At 35.4% G+C, this 14,157-nt stretch overlaps 1 protein-coding gene across 6 annotated transcripts in view; it reads right to left on the bottom strand.

Annotated features, from left to right (window-relative positions):
* CEP120 (centrosomal protein 120) overlaps positions 1-14,157 on the bottom strand; it is an 85,887-nt gene that overhangs the window by 40,113 nt on the left and 31,617 nt on the right. For all 6 annotated transcript variants that reach the window (XM_004267423.3, XM_049707171.1, XM_033423721.2 and 3 more), the window contains 8 exons: positions 11,323-11,520; positions 9,416-9,643; positions 8,237-8,453; positions 6,608-6,785; positions 3,378-3,527; positions 2,396-2,578; positions 483-579; positions 226-378 (listed from right to left, as the gene is read on the bottom strand). In XM_004267423.3, the coding sequence (XP_004267471.1) occupies positions 226-378; positions 483-579; positions 2,396-2,578; positions 3,378-3,527; positions 6,608-6,785; positions 8,237-8,453; positions 9,416-9,643; positions 11,323-11,520 (1,404 nt within the window). The remainder of the gene's footprint in view (positions 1-225; positions 379-482; positions 580-2,395; positions 2,579-3,377; positions 3,528-6,607; positions 6,786-8,236; positions 8,454-9,415; positions 9,644-11,322; positions 11,521-14,157) is intronic.

Raw genomic sequence — 14,157 nt, 5'->3', positions numbered from 1 at the left:
CCACAAATCATGGAGAAAGTTTAGGAGAATCCTTTCTGAGTGGCTTCTGTGAAGCTGTCACATTTTGAGTAATTTTTAATTCTTCATTTTTTTAAAGAGTAAGGCATTCTTGAATTCAGAGAGACTAGACAGAGTACCAATGGAAAAGGGAGAAAAGCCTACTATGGAGAAGGGAAACTATACTAAATAGACAAAAAATCTTTTACGTAACATTTAAAAAGTAACCTGATTTTCAAAAATGTCTTCCTGCATCTCTTTCCACATTTCTAGCTCAAGTGCTGCTTTGTACTCTAAGGTTTCACGAGGCTCTGTCTGGATTTCTGAAGGACAAGGTGCTGGAGGAACAGAAGATGGCTTTTGTTGTACAGCAGATACACCCTAAGATATGAATGAAAGAAGCATACTAAAACAAACACACTCACGCATATATACACGTTAGGTCTGTTTTAAAGAATAATTTCATAAGATTCAATGACATATACCTGAGATGAATCAGACACAAAAATCTCACGCATTTTCACTAGTCCGTAATCTTCTAAAGTCACTGTGTAAGAAAGATCTACTATCCTGTTATTTGACCTACAAATGAAATCAGAAATATTTTAAAACTCATGGAAACACTTTTATATTATTTCCTTTTACTTCCCCAATGCTAGAGCACTGAGTAGACAGCATGTCTTGCACCTGACACTTGCTGCTCAAAGTGCAACAGCTTCTGCAGACTTCAAGACCTTCTATATATGTGATATTATATGATCACAAACACAGTATGAAGTACATACTTACATTCACTACAAATGACCTACAACAGTTACAGATTTGAAAAAACTGAACAGTATAAAAAAGAAATTTTATATCTCACTGCCCACAGATAATCACTGCTAAAATTTCATTTCCTTCCTCTTTTTTAGATCTGTAGATACACATGTACTCATGCACATAAAATCATACAGTTTTGTCCTTTTTTCCCCATTTATCCTCCTGCATTTTCCTCCTGTGTAATGACAAACATTAATTAAAAAATATAATTTTTAATGCCTGTAAAACACACTAATGAATTTATGTAGTAAAATTTTAAAAACTTAACAATTCCCCTACTCAATTATATATAGATTATTCTAGACTCTTTTTCTACTTTGCCTGGAATGAACAGCCTTGTTCATAAATCTTTTACTGGATATGAGCACTGCTTCAGGATTAAATCCTAGAAGTGGGATAATTATGTTACTTGTATTATAACGAATACCTTTCTGTATCACAGAACCTGAATGCAGCATTTACCATTAAATAAAAGGACAATGTTAGAGGAAAATAAAATTCTACCAACAAAAAAATGTGGCTTTGTTTAAATCAAACAAAGCTTTAGTGAATGGATCCCACATGATTAGAACTCTTAATAACTTTTACATTTTCTTCTTCTAATGTCAGATTTCAGAAGAAATGAATAAAATAAAATGAAGCGCTATCATCTCTGAAGTTTTCACTTAGGTAAATCTCTTAAAACGTCTGTCTACAGAGCAGGGCGATAAAAGTTATTCAAAGCAATCAGCCTTAAAATAACTTCCAACAAGTAATGATTATTTTCATTATATTCTACTTACAATAAGAGAAAAGAATGCTGATTTTTAAAAGAATTTTCAGTTAACCAGAATAACTGATTCTCTAAAAACCTGTTCCCAGATCTCCAAGTGAATAAAGGTCTACTAAACCCTTCACTCTCTGGAAGTGGCATGGATGAGGAAAAGTAAGGGAAGAAATTCCAATAATACTTCTACATCTCAGCTTTTTACTGGGCCTGATTTTCTTCTACAGTCTTACCATGCTTTAAAAATAAAGGCATGTGATATGTAAGGTTAAAGTCAATTTAAATTTCTATTGTTAAATATAAAAAGATAACATATTTGTTGAATGATTTTGTGTAAAATATGTGAACTCAAGTTTTTCACTGTGGCAGTGAATTTCAGGGCAAAAAAAGAATATTCATTTTTTAAAAGTGTCGAACGTTTGCAACGTTCTCCAAGTATATTTGAGGCAAAAGTTTAAATATTTTTCAAGTAGAAAAATTCAAAATAATGTAAAAATACATTATAAATTTGACCCTGAGTTACTAAGCTAAAAAAAACCAAACTGATCCTGAACTTAAAATTATCAGTCTAAAGAGAGGAGACAGAAATACTTACTCAACACTCTAAGTATAACAGTATTATGGTAGCACAGATTCACTCTGTGAGGATATAGTAGGTATCAGAAAGCTAAAGAGCAAACTGGGATATAACCCCCATAGGTCAAAGAAAAAAGATCAGAAAAAAAAAAAAAAAGACATGAAAGGATAAGGTTGTAGCTGGCTAAACAGAATAAAAAGCAAAGCTAAGACCAGCTCTAGGAAATGCATTACCCTTGTGCTGCTATAATAGGCACGCTTTCACTGAAAGTTTGTCGCCAACACTGTTCACCATTAGAACCTAAAAAGCGAGTTTTTTCTGAAGACAAGATGTTAGAAAGTTGGATTCTGGCAATTCCCAGAAGTAAATCTTTACTCATTTTATCCTTGTGCCATAATTCAACCAGCAATGGAATCCTAAAAGGAAAAGAGAAACATATGTTCATACCTATCAACTATGAACTAAGGCTTTTCTATCAACTCTGAACTAAGGCTTTTCTGGACTAAAATTTTTGAATTCCTTTAATGTAGCCAAAGATGTTTTTGCTACCTGGAATGTAAAGGCTCAATTCCACAGGTAATAAACAGAAAATACTATTAGATTTTTTTACACCTCTTCCTGTGCAATAAAGAAAACCCTTCCGAACACTACTATTCCCACAAATGGTTACATAACGTTTAGTTACTCTTCATTCTTTCTTTTAAAATTCTTTTCAAATTGTGATACTCTGAGAAAGTAAAAAGACACTTCACAGATCTCATTTTTCGTCACAAATCCATTTCAGATGATGGCTGGATCAACATTTCCATTTTATATAGATGAAAAAACAGAAAAAGCAAATAATGCATTACAGTCATTAAGTAAATCAATAATAAAAACTAAACAGTTTATTTATCAACACATATTATATTAGGAAAAAGCAAGATTACTTTTCAAGGTTCCTTCATTATTCATATATTGTTTTAAGAAAGTTGTAATATATCCCAACTCAGGCAAACAAGATATGAAGATCTAAAAAGAGCCCTCGTAACCACATAAAACTTTATAGTGGAACCACAAGTGTCACAGATTTTAAATTTGTTTCTAGATTCGCAAATGCATAAGCAGCTATGGATGTAAAAATATAGGAATTCCTCTTGTTAATATGATACAAATTTTCAAGAGTTGATTTGAGAAAATAATATCATAATATCATACACACCATGTATACATTACCTTAGGAAGGTATCCTGCAGCTGATGAGGCATAGTTGCAAAATCAAATGCACAGTAAGATTGGGGAAGAAAAACTTCCATGTTTTTCCGAACTTCTATAGGAGGATTAGTCATAATAGGAGCTGCACTTCCGAAGAAAGGATATGAGTACCTAGAATTTAAGAAAAACAAAATCCTATAGTTTACAAATTTATAGTCTGTTAAAAAGTGTAATATGAATATTAAATAAAAATTTTTTCATAGATGGTACAAATACATTATGGTTTTAATCCTATCACCAACTTTAAAATTATACAAATATTTTCAGTGTTGATATAAAAATCACAGAAATTATAGAGAATTAGAGAGAAAATTATAGAGAAAATGCATTATTTGCACAGCACTGGTTCCTTTACAAGATCCTCTGGGGAAGGAGGAGTATACACTGGTATTTTGAAGGCAATACACCAAATAAGAGACAGTCACTTTGATACACTTCAAATAAGACAAAGATTCAGAAGTGAAAATGACTCCACTAAGCAAAGACAGAGCTGCCATTTGTTAAGAGCTCCCTGAGGTATACAAATGTAGCAAATTAACATATTGTACACATTACATTCATACAATGTAATATGTCAAAAATATTTTTATAAAAAAATAAATACTAAAATGTTGGGGGGGGGGGGAAAAAAGAGTTCCTGAGGGCATGGGTCTTACCTTTTTCATCTTTGCGCTCCCAGAACAGTTTCTGTCATATAGTAAACTGTCAAGAAATGCTTGCTAAATTTAATTTCTAAACCGATTTTTCCTTATATAATAATGTCCTGATTTTGTATGAGCTAAAAAAACCCTTAGTCAACTCCAAAAGGATGCATTCATAGTATTTTGTCTCTGAATTGAGAAGCAAGCATGAAAGCAACTCAAATATACTACAGATGAATCAAAGAGTGGCATAACACTATTACTTTCTTTCATCATAAAAGTCACACCAGATTAAACAGAAGAATGTCTGACTACTGCTGAACTTATTTTGTACGTAAAGCCAAATAGAGATATTGTAATGCTCACTTAAATTTCATTTTATAATTTGTTATTCATTAATAAAACTAGACTTTAAACTCTACTAGTAGAAATTGCTTTTCCTACAAGAAGAATCCTGCTCATAAACTCAATTCCTACACAATTACATAAACTGAATTTAGGTCATCTCAGAGAGCTCATCCCCTAGAAATTTAACCCCCTACTACAGATGCAGTGATTTAAAAGGAAAAAAAAAAAGCAAACACATTAAACTTTTTCTAATATCAGTTATTTCACAAATTCCATTAGACAATTGTACACTACAATTTCATATCAACACAGAGCATAACATAAAATCTATCAAACATAAAATGCCCAACATTTAAAAAAAAAACCTTAAAATGAATCAAAGACAGAAGCAGTAGTCCTCAAGTGATTTCTATAGAGTATTAAGTGGATCATACCTATTTCCTCGGGGTAGTATATTCTTTTCCTTTTCTTTGTCAAGTGAACTAGTAGCCTCCCTCATGTACTGACATATTTCTGACTCTGTCGTCTTCACTAGATTGAGCTCTTTGTTTATATGCCCCATGCCCTAATACCGGACAAACTGCTGGCATAATGTAGGCACTTAATGATTAAACAAATGGCCCTATGGCAAGCAGGAAACACAAAACTAATATGTGCTTTCTAACTGGGCTTGTTCAAGGCTCCTCCCTCACAGCATCCAATCTCAGATCATCCCTGTGCTTCTGGCCAACATCATCTCTAAGTGTCCTAAGATCAGTTTCTCCAGTAGTAGCAGGAGAGAAAAAGGAACAGTTCTATGTTATATAAACCCTGTGAGAAAAGCTATGTCTATGGCAGAAAACTTTTTCCTGGCTTTCAATTTTTAAAAAAACATTTTAGTCATGATTCTCAGCCTCTAACATGAGGTAAAATGCAGAACTTAGGCTGTGAGGACAGACTTCCATTCTATGACTTCACCGTGTGAACTCAGTGCTGGGTCCCTTTGATTCTGTCCATTATTCACACCAAAGCTCAGAGGACTTTGGAAACAACTTGATAAGGAATCAAACAACTGAAAAATTAAATACAAGTAGGAGTTGATTTATGCATTTGAAAGACAGACATGCCTCAAATAACAGCAGGAAGCAATGAGAAGTTGCTGACATTCCTGGGAATGGCAATCCAAGATGATGGAAAGATTTTCTGATTTTCTCATTTTAATCACATAAAGACCAAAAATTTTATTACAAATGCTAATGCTTATTCCAAAGTAATTTATGAGGACCTAAAGACTCCAAACTAAAACACATAATTATATTACATTTAATATATATATTAGCCACAAAGTCTATGGAAATGTAATATTATTAAAAACAAGCCATTATGGGGACTTCCCTGGTCCTAGGACTTCCTGCCTGCCAATGCATGGGACATGGGTTTGATCCATGGTCCGGGAAGATGCCACATGCCGCGGAGCAACTAAGCCCGTGTGCCACAACTACTGAGCCTGTGCTAGAGCCCACGAGCCACAACTACTGGACCCCACATGCCACAACTACCGAAGCCCGCACACCTACAGCCTGTGCTCCACAAGAGAAGCCACCACAATGAGAAGCCCATGCACCACAAAGAGTAGCCCCTGCTCACCACAACTAGACAAAGCCCAAGCTCAGCAACGAAGACCCAACGCAGCCCAAAATAAATAAATTTAAAAAAACAAAAAAAACAAGCCATTATGTAAAAGCCATTTAACTGACTGAAATATATATATTTCAATTCTCTAAACTGAACAGTGTGGACACTTCCAGTTCATTAGGTATGGTTTTTAGATTCATAGGTATAAAAGGTAGATATTAAGACTATAACCTCCCATTATAACACAGTTTTATAGAAAAATCAGACACTATACTCCCATTATTTTGACCTATGGCACCTTTTCTGGAAACAATACACTTTAAGTTCAAGAGTCACTATATTTTAAAAAGGAACATTAACAAATTATTATCAATACCTACAATTACTAGCAAGACTGTTACCTCTCATACTACCAATGCCACCTTTGATTAAGTTCAAAGTCATTAGGACATAATAGCCTTACACCCTTTTAGTCCACTGATTTAACAAATGTCATAACTTCTTTGGTGACATTTCTCCTCTGCAAACCCCAAACAGAGGAAAGGCATTTCTCCTCAGAAAATATTCTGAAACAAAATCAAATCATACCTTAATATACAGTTGACTGGAAAACCAACTTCCAAATCACGGATACTCCTTAAGTCTATTGAAAAGCAAAAATGATGTGATGTTGCAGGAACAGCAATTTTCTGTCCTGAAGCTGTTCCTGAAGCAATGGATGTAGTCACTGGCTGGGCCAGTAAAGCAGGTTCAGAAGAACTGACAGCTAAAATGAACATAAAAATTAAAAAAAAAAATTCTGTTTGCTAACAATTTCTCTTAAGTTATTCAGATAATTTAAAGATATCATCTCATTTACCTTCAAGCAAAGACTTGACTATCTGATTTTATAAACATATGAATTGAGGCATAAACTTCTTAAAGTGACTTGTCCAATATTATGTAGGCTTTAATTCCCATTATAGAACTGTGTAAAAAAAAGAGCTTACTCTCACTCTCAACATATATTGCAAAACATAAAAGCATACAGTACCAATGCGGTAATGTATGATAGCAGCCTGGCAGGCACTAATATTTCTAAGAGACAGGTGAATATAGCTTAGTATTTGAAGGGTTGTATTTGAGACTTATTGCAGATATAATTACATCACTTTTTAAAAAGTAGTTTGGTTAGGGTTTAAAAAGTAGTTTGTTAGACTATGTCTAACAAAAAACTAAAACTTGACAGAGAGACAAATATCATATGATATTGCTTGTATGTGGAATCAAAAAATGGTACAAATGAACTTATTTACAAAACAGAAATAGAGTCACAGATGTAGAAAACAAACTTACGGTCACCAAGGGGGAAAGGGGAGGGGAAGCGATAAACTGGGAGATTGGGATTGACATAGACACACTACTATATATAAAATAGATAACTAATAAGGACCTACTGTATAGCACAGGGAACTCTACTCAATACTCTGTAATGGCCTGTATGGGAAAAGAATCTAAAAAAGAGTGGATATATGTATATGAATAACTGATTCACTTTGCTGTACACCTGAAACTAACACACCTTTGTAAATCAACTATACTCCAACAAAAATTAAAAACAAACAAAAACACTAAAACTTGAAAAGACAGAGGTATCTAGTCCAATCCTATTATACACCAGAGATGTTTAATGAATGGCCCAAGTCCTATAGCTACTCAGTGACAGACCTATAACTTGCACCCAAACTTCTAACTCCTAATCCACCACTGCTCTTACAATTTATACTACTAAATTTAACTGTAGATTCTTACGTAACAGATGGAAAAATTTTATAAGACCAGATAAATATGCATTCTCAGACTGTCTCAACTTTAGGATCAAAAATGATTATTTTAAGTTTACTATTAAGAGGCAGTTAGTATCTCTTTTCTCTAAAATTCCAGTGAAATTGAGATACTGAAGAGTTTGCTAACAATCTATTAGAAAGAACTATATTCTTTAATTTCTTTTGAATAAGCTACTATTTCTAGTATGAAAATAAATGAAAAATTCTCTTACCTTTTAGCAAATTCTACTATGAAGTTAAGTAAATTGCAATTACTTTAACCTGATTCTTTTTTTTACATTGGCTTTTTAAAAAACTCAATTTTTACTTAGCACCCATGAAAACTCGCACAGTCATTTATTAGATGGCTGAAAAATCTATACCTAAAAGATCTGTGAAAAGAATACCTTACCCTTTGGATTCGGTTTTGTGTCCTTATCATACTGTAAGCTTTCCACTTCACTTTCTGTTGCGTCGTCTCTTGTTGGAGGTGACTGACTGTGAGGTGGAACAGGGGACATGCGTGGAGACTTGGCCCCAGTGTGTGTCTTCTCCTTTGTGGGGGTGAAAACTGTCTTCTTTGAATGGTGTGGCTCATGTTCATTCTGGGTCTTTAATTCAATTAAAGACTAAAAACAATTTTTAAATAAAGTATAATTTGCAAAGAACTCTCCTTCATAATTAAGCAAAAATCGTGATGTTGTTTTTAAAAAATATTAGCTTCCTTTCCCAGTTTGGACATTCCTAGTCTATTTCTCTTCATAATTTGCAAATTTTCTTATAGCATCTAGGACCATAAAAAGGAAGATGAACAGGAAGGAAATATGATATCCAGAGCTCCGTATCAAAATGCATCCTAATGCATAAGAAGGGATATTCAGTAAAAGAAGTCAGGCATAGGTGTCCTTGGGAATGGTTATTCCTACCAAAGCAATACAAAGGAGGTCTATATTACTAAAAAACAAACCAAAAACCCGGAAGTCTAGTATGATTTTCTTCCTTTGCTCCACTATCCTCTAAAAATACATGCATATATGTCTTTTTAAACTCTCACTTCAGTTCAGCCTACGTAAAAATCAGTTCTTTAAAAGAACCATGACACTAAAGTTGATTCTGGGGCTATATATAATCAAAAAACATATATGTTCAAATAAATGTCTCTATTGCCTAGAGACAGTATGAGGACTATAAAATACTGAGCCAAAAACCTTATCTTAGCTAAGGCTGAGTCAACCAAAAAGGATCCATTAACGCAGATTACCAGAAACTGGGTCTAAAAATATTCTCTTCTACCGTAGTCCCTCTTCTGCCACAGTCACTGACTACGAGCTGGGGGTGTGGGGAATGGTTATCACTACATGAAAAGACTGGACTGAAGGGCTCTGGACAGTGTCACCTATGAAATGCGGCAGAAGCCACAGCACTTTTCAGAAGGGTCTTTTTGGAGAGGAGGTTATCATATAATGAAGGCCACTACCTAAGAATAATAAATACTTTCTTATGCGGGTAATGCTTCTGAAGCTCAACTTTTGTGACTAATCATGAACTACATCGAAGAAGCTGGAGGAGGGGAAGGAGGGTCACTACTTGCCTGGGCATCTAAGCCTTCTCTCTGCAGAGCCACAGACACTCCCACAGTGGGGGCTAGATCCACAGGAACAGGTGCAAGCTTTTGTTTGGCTCGGTTTGGAGGGTCCAGAATAAAAGCACCTTCAACTGTGACTGGGCGATGGTTGATTTCTGTACTACCCTTTTTCAGTAGTCCGGTTAAGGGTATTTCTGTACTTCCCAGTGACTGGTCTCCACAGCAGAGGTGGATCTAATATGACAGGGAAAATCAAAATCAGGCTTTATATTTTCTCCTTTATTCTAAACACACAAACTTAACAAAAAGTTATAAAATGATCCATAGAAGGAAAACAGAATGCAGATTATCTTATTGACCTGCAGTGACTAAGGTACTCACACGATTGTTAAAACTGTTGCTAAAGCACAAAATTTACCCAGAACTCAATAATAAAGTTATTAATTCTTTTCATTTTTCCTTTCAGTACTGGACCCTCCTATGTTATCACGTTCTCTTTTCTGTCTCTTTGGTGAGCTATGGTTACTTTAATATTTTACTATGCTATCTTACATATGCAAATTATATCATGAATATATGAATTTAAACGGAAAACAAATACATCAAGCATCTTTTCTATTTCCATTATAACATTAAACACAGTTCTTAAAAAATAAGTGAGTGGGTCCAGCCCTATTTGGAAATTAAAGAACCTCAAATAATTCTGTTTTATTCACCCATAAAACACCATGAATGTTTCTTTCTCTCTTTTTTTGCTTTTCAAACTTTATATATAAAACAGAGTGCTTAACAGTGAAAGGTAAAAGAGAATACCTCTGGGGTGGTGGAATGTACCGTTAATCACTGCTAGCTAATCAAAACTTAAACATTACCACCTTTTGCAACGACCAAAAAAAAAAAAGAAAGGCTGCTCCAGATATGTGTCACATAACTATTCTTTTCCCTTACCACACTGAAGCCACAGCAAACCTAGTATTCATATGAACAATGAATACTAGGTATTCACTGAGGCCTGCTTACCACAAAACAAAACAAAACAAAACTTTTAATTCTACTATCAGCAATGACCTATAACAGTCCTAATGTTATTAGGTGTGATATTTTTAATGGGCTGGAGAGAAAGGATTTTTATGACTTAAATGTCCATGAGAATCAAACTAATAAATAGTTTTGGTAAGGAATTTTATAAGATAAAATTCAAAGTGCTTTTTTCCTGCATTTCATTTTATATAATCTTCAACTTTCTAAATAAATATCTTGGATTTAGCAGAACCACCTCTAAAATTTAGTTCCACTAAAATTTCTTAATGCCTCTTTTCACTATCCACTCAAAACGCAAAGTCTAATGAATGATCACTTTACTATTAAAAAAAATGACTACCCCACCCTACTTCACCACCCATTTCAGTCTGATTAAAATTAATCATAACAAACAGAAAAGTAATTTTGGACTAGATAAGGTTCACTTTTAAATAAAGTCCAATTTAAAACTGGTTTACAAAACTGCCAAGTTCAAGAACAGGTTTTAGAAAGTTGTTTTATCTCTTTGATTTTAATAGCAATAAGGTGTATAAATTCTGAAATCTAGAGTGTGATCTGTGTGGTGACAGCTAATCTCCACTAACAATAATAAAACCTGCCTGGTGCCCGCAGCTTTAAGCTCCAGGTACAACTTTTTATTATAAATGACCGATAACTGATCTACCTCTTTCCACAGTAACAAAGTAAGGCGGTATATCTCCTAAAATTCTGAAATAACTGTCATGCTGTGACTGTACAAGTCAGGATAATTCCTTAAAAATTAAAAGATGTGGCAGGAAGATGATATCCACTTCAGAAATAAGACAGAGTTTGGGTACCTCTTTAATGCTTAAAAAATCATCTCATAGGAAACAATTCTCTGCCATACCTACCTGTAGTTTAGACTGAAGAGCCAGGTAAACACGAAGAATTTCTATACTGCTACGTATTCGAACAGATGCTCTCTCTGGCTCAAAGTCTGGGTTGATCAAATCATTGAAGGGTTCATTTGTAACATCATTCCCCAGTAAAGAATAGTAAAAGAAAAACTCAGGCCGTCTTTCTGGAAGTTTCATGGTACATGGAATTAACTAAATATTTAAGGAAAAAAAGGATTATTATATTATAAACCACTAAACATCCTTAAAGATGTCTGACAACCTCCAAAAATATTTGCTAAAATGATTTTTTATTTCAAGCCTTAAATTAATAACTCAAAATTTCTAAATCTCTGCCAAATTACTACCAAATCACTAGTTTAATTTTTAAAGGTTTATCTTACACAAGCACAGAGACTAAAATATTTTTATACATTAATGTTGTTTTAAAGCTTATGTTTCATTCAACTAGTCGATGAAAACTCCATAAAAGTTCTTTTAGAAGAAAGTGGTCAAATATTTTACACTGAGCTTTCCTTACGTCCACATATCCTTACTCCACCATCCTCTCTGTAAATGAGAGAAGGTTTTTAAAAAATCTTAATCCAAGCTATTTACTATAACTTCTTTTGATGGGAAAAAAAAAAAAGCTTTGTAGCTACTCTTACAAAACTTGGAGACCTATAAATTAAGTTACAAAAGGCTGTCTTCCGCCCACTGTAAGGAGCTGCTGCAGGGGGAAAATGGAGCCCTTCACAAATGAAATGTTTACTGGGGGTGGAACAAGATGGCGGAGGAGGACATGAGCTCACCTCTTCTCAAGAATAACACCCCAAATCACAACTAACTGCTGAACAACCATCGACAAAAAAAAAGGTGGAACCTACCAAAAAAGATATCCTACATCCAAAGACAAACAAGAAGCCACAAGGAGATGGTAGGAGGGGCACAATCACGATAAAATCAAATCCCATACCTGCTGGGTGGGCAACCCACAAACTGCAAAATAATTATATCTCAGAGGTTCTCCCACTGGAATGAAAGTTTTGAGCCCCATATCACAATCCCCAGCCTGGGGGTCTGGAATCGGGAGGCAGAGCCTGCAAGGCATCTGGCATTGAAGGCCAGAGGGATTTGATCGCAGGAAATCCACAGGACCAGGGGAAACAGAAACTCCTCTCTTGGAGAGTGCACGCAAGGTCTTGTGTGCACCAGGAACCAGGCGAAAGAGCAGTGACCTCATAAGAACCTGGGCCTGACCTAATTGATGGTATTGGAGGGTCTCCTGTAGAGGCAGGGGTTGGCTGTAGCTCACTACTGAGATAAAGACACTGGTGGTTGTATTTCTGGAAAGTACCCATTGGCATGAGCCCTCCTAGAAGCCACCATTTTCTCACCAAGACCTGGCCCCATCCAACAGCCTCTAGGCTCCAGTACTGGGATGCTTCAGGCCAAGCAACCAACACAGCCCCACCCATCAGCAGACAGGCTGCTTAAAGCCTTCCTGAGCCCACAACTTCCCAGTAAACACACCCCTTGACATGGCCCTGCCCACCAGAGGGACAAGACCCAAGTCCACCCACCGGTGGGTAGGAACAAGTCCTTCCCACCAGGAAGTCTGCACAAGCCACTAAGACCAGCCTCATCCACCAGGGGGCAGAGAGCAGAAGCCATAAGAATTACAGCCCTGCAGTCTGCAGAATGGAAACCACAATCACAGAAAGACAGAAAAAATGACATAATAGAGGAATATGTCCCAGACAAAGGAACAAGATAAAACCCCAAAAGAACAAGTAAGTGAAGTGGAGATAGGCAATCTACACGAAAAAGAATTCAGAGTAATGATAGGAAAGATGATCCAAGGTCTTGGAAAAAGAATGGAGCCACAGATTGAGAAGATACAAAAAATGTTTAATAAAGAGCTAGAAGAGCTGAAGAACAAACTAACAGAGATGAACAATAAAATAACTGAAAAGAAAAACACACTACTAGAAATCAATAGCAGAATAAACAAGGAAGAAGAACAGATAAGTGACCTGGAAGAAAGAATGGTGAAAATCACAACCACAGAGCAGAATAAAGAAAAAAGAATGAAAAGAAGCAAGGATACTCTCAGAGGCCTCTGGGACAACATTAAGTGCACCAACATTCGCAATGCAGTAAGTCCCTTACATACGAACTTTCAAGTTGCGAAATTTCAAAGATGCAAACATGCATCTGGTTCCAGCAAGGAACCAGAACCTGTGCCATCAATGTCAGGCATGAGTGAAACTGCAGCTTACCCTCCATCTATTGCTGATAATCCTTCAGATTTACCATCTCCCACCTCCTCTCCCTCCTCTAGTCAGTAACTCTTCTTGCCTGTTCACTTGATGCCAGCCCCTGTATGCCAGCTGTTGTACTGTACTACCATACATTTCAAGGTACTATACTGTAAGATTAAAAATGTTTTCTTCATTTTTTGTTTTTATGTATTATTTGTGTGAAAAGTATTATAAACCTATTACAGTACAGTACTATACAGCTGATTGTGTTAGTTGGGTACCTAGGCTAACTTCATTGGACTTATGAACAAATAGTACTTACAAATGCACTCTCAGAACAGAACTCATTCGTATGTAGGTATAGGGGTCCCAGAAAAAGAGAGAAAGGACCTGAGAAAATATCTGAAGAGATAACTGAAAACTTCCCTAACATGGGAAAAGAAATAGTCACCCAAGTCCGGGATGTACAGAGTCCCACGCAAGACAAACCCAAGGAGGAACATGCAGAGAACATGTTAATCAAACTGACAATAATTAAAGACAAAGAGATAATATTAAAAGGAACAAGGGAAAAGCAACAAATAAC

The sequence above is a fragment of the Orcinus orca genome, chromosome 3, assembly GCF_937001465.1.
Source record: "Orcinus orca chromosome 3, mOrcOrc1.1, whole genome shotgun sequence".
Taxonomy (NCBI): Eukaryota; Metazoa; Chordata; class Mammalia; order Artiodactyla; family Delphinidae; genus Orcinus; species Orcinus orca.
The sequence above is the reverse complement of the archived record's forward strand: the minus strand, read 5'-3'. Positions and strand labels throughout refer to the sequence as shown.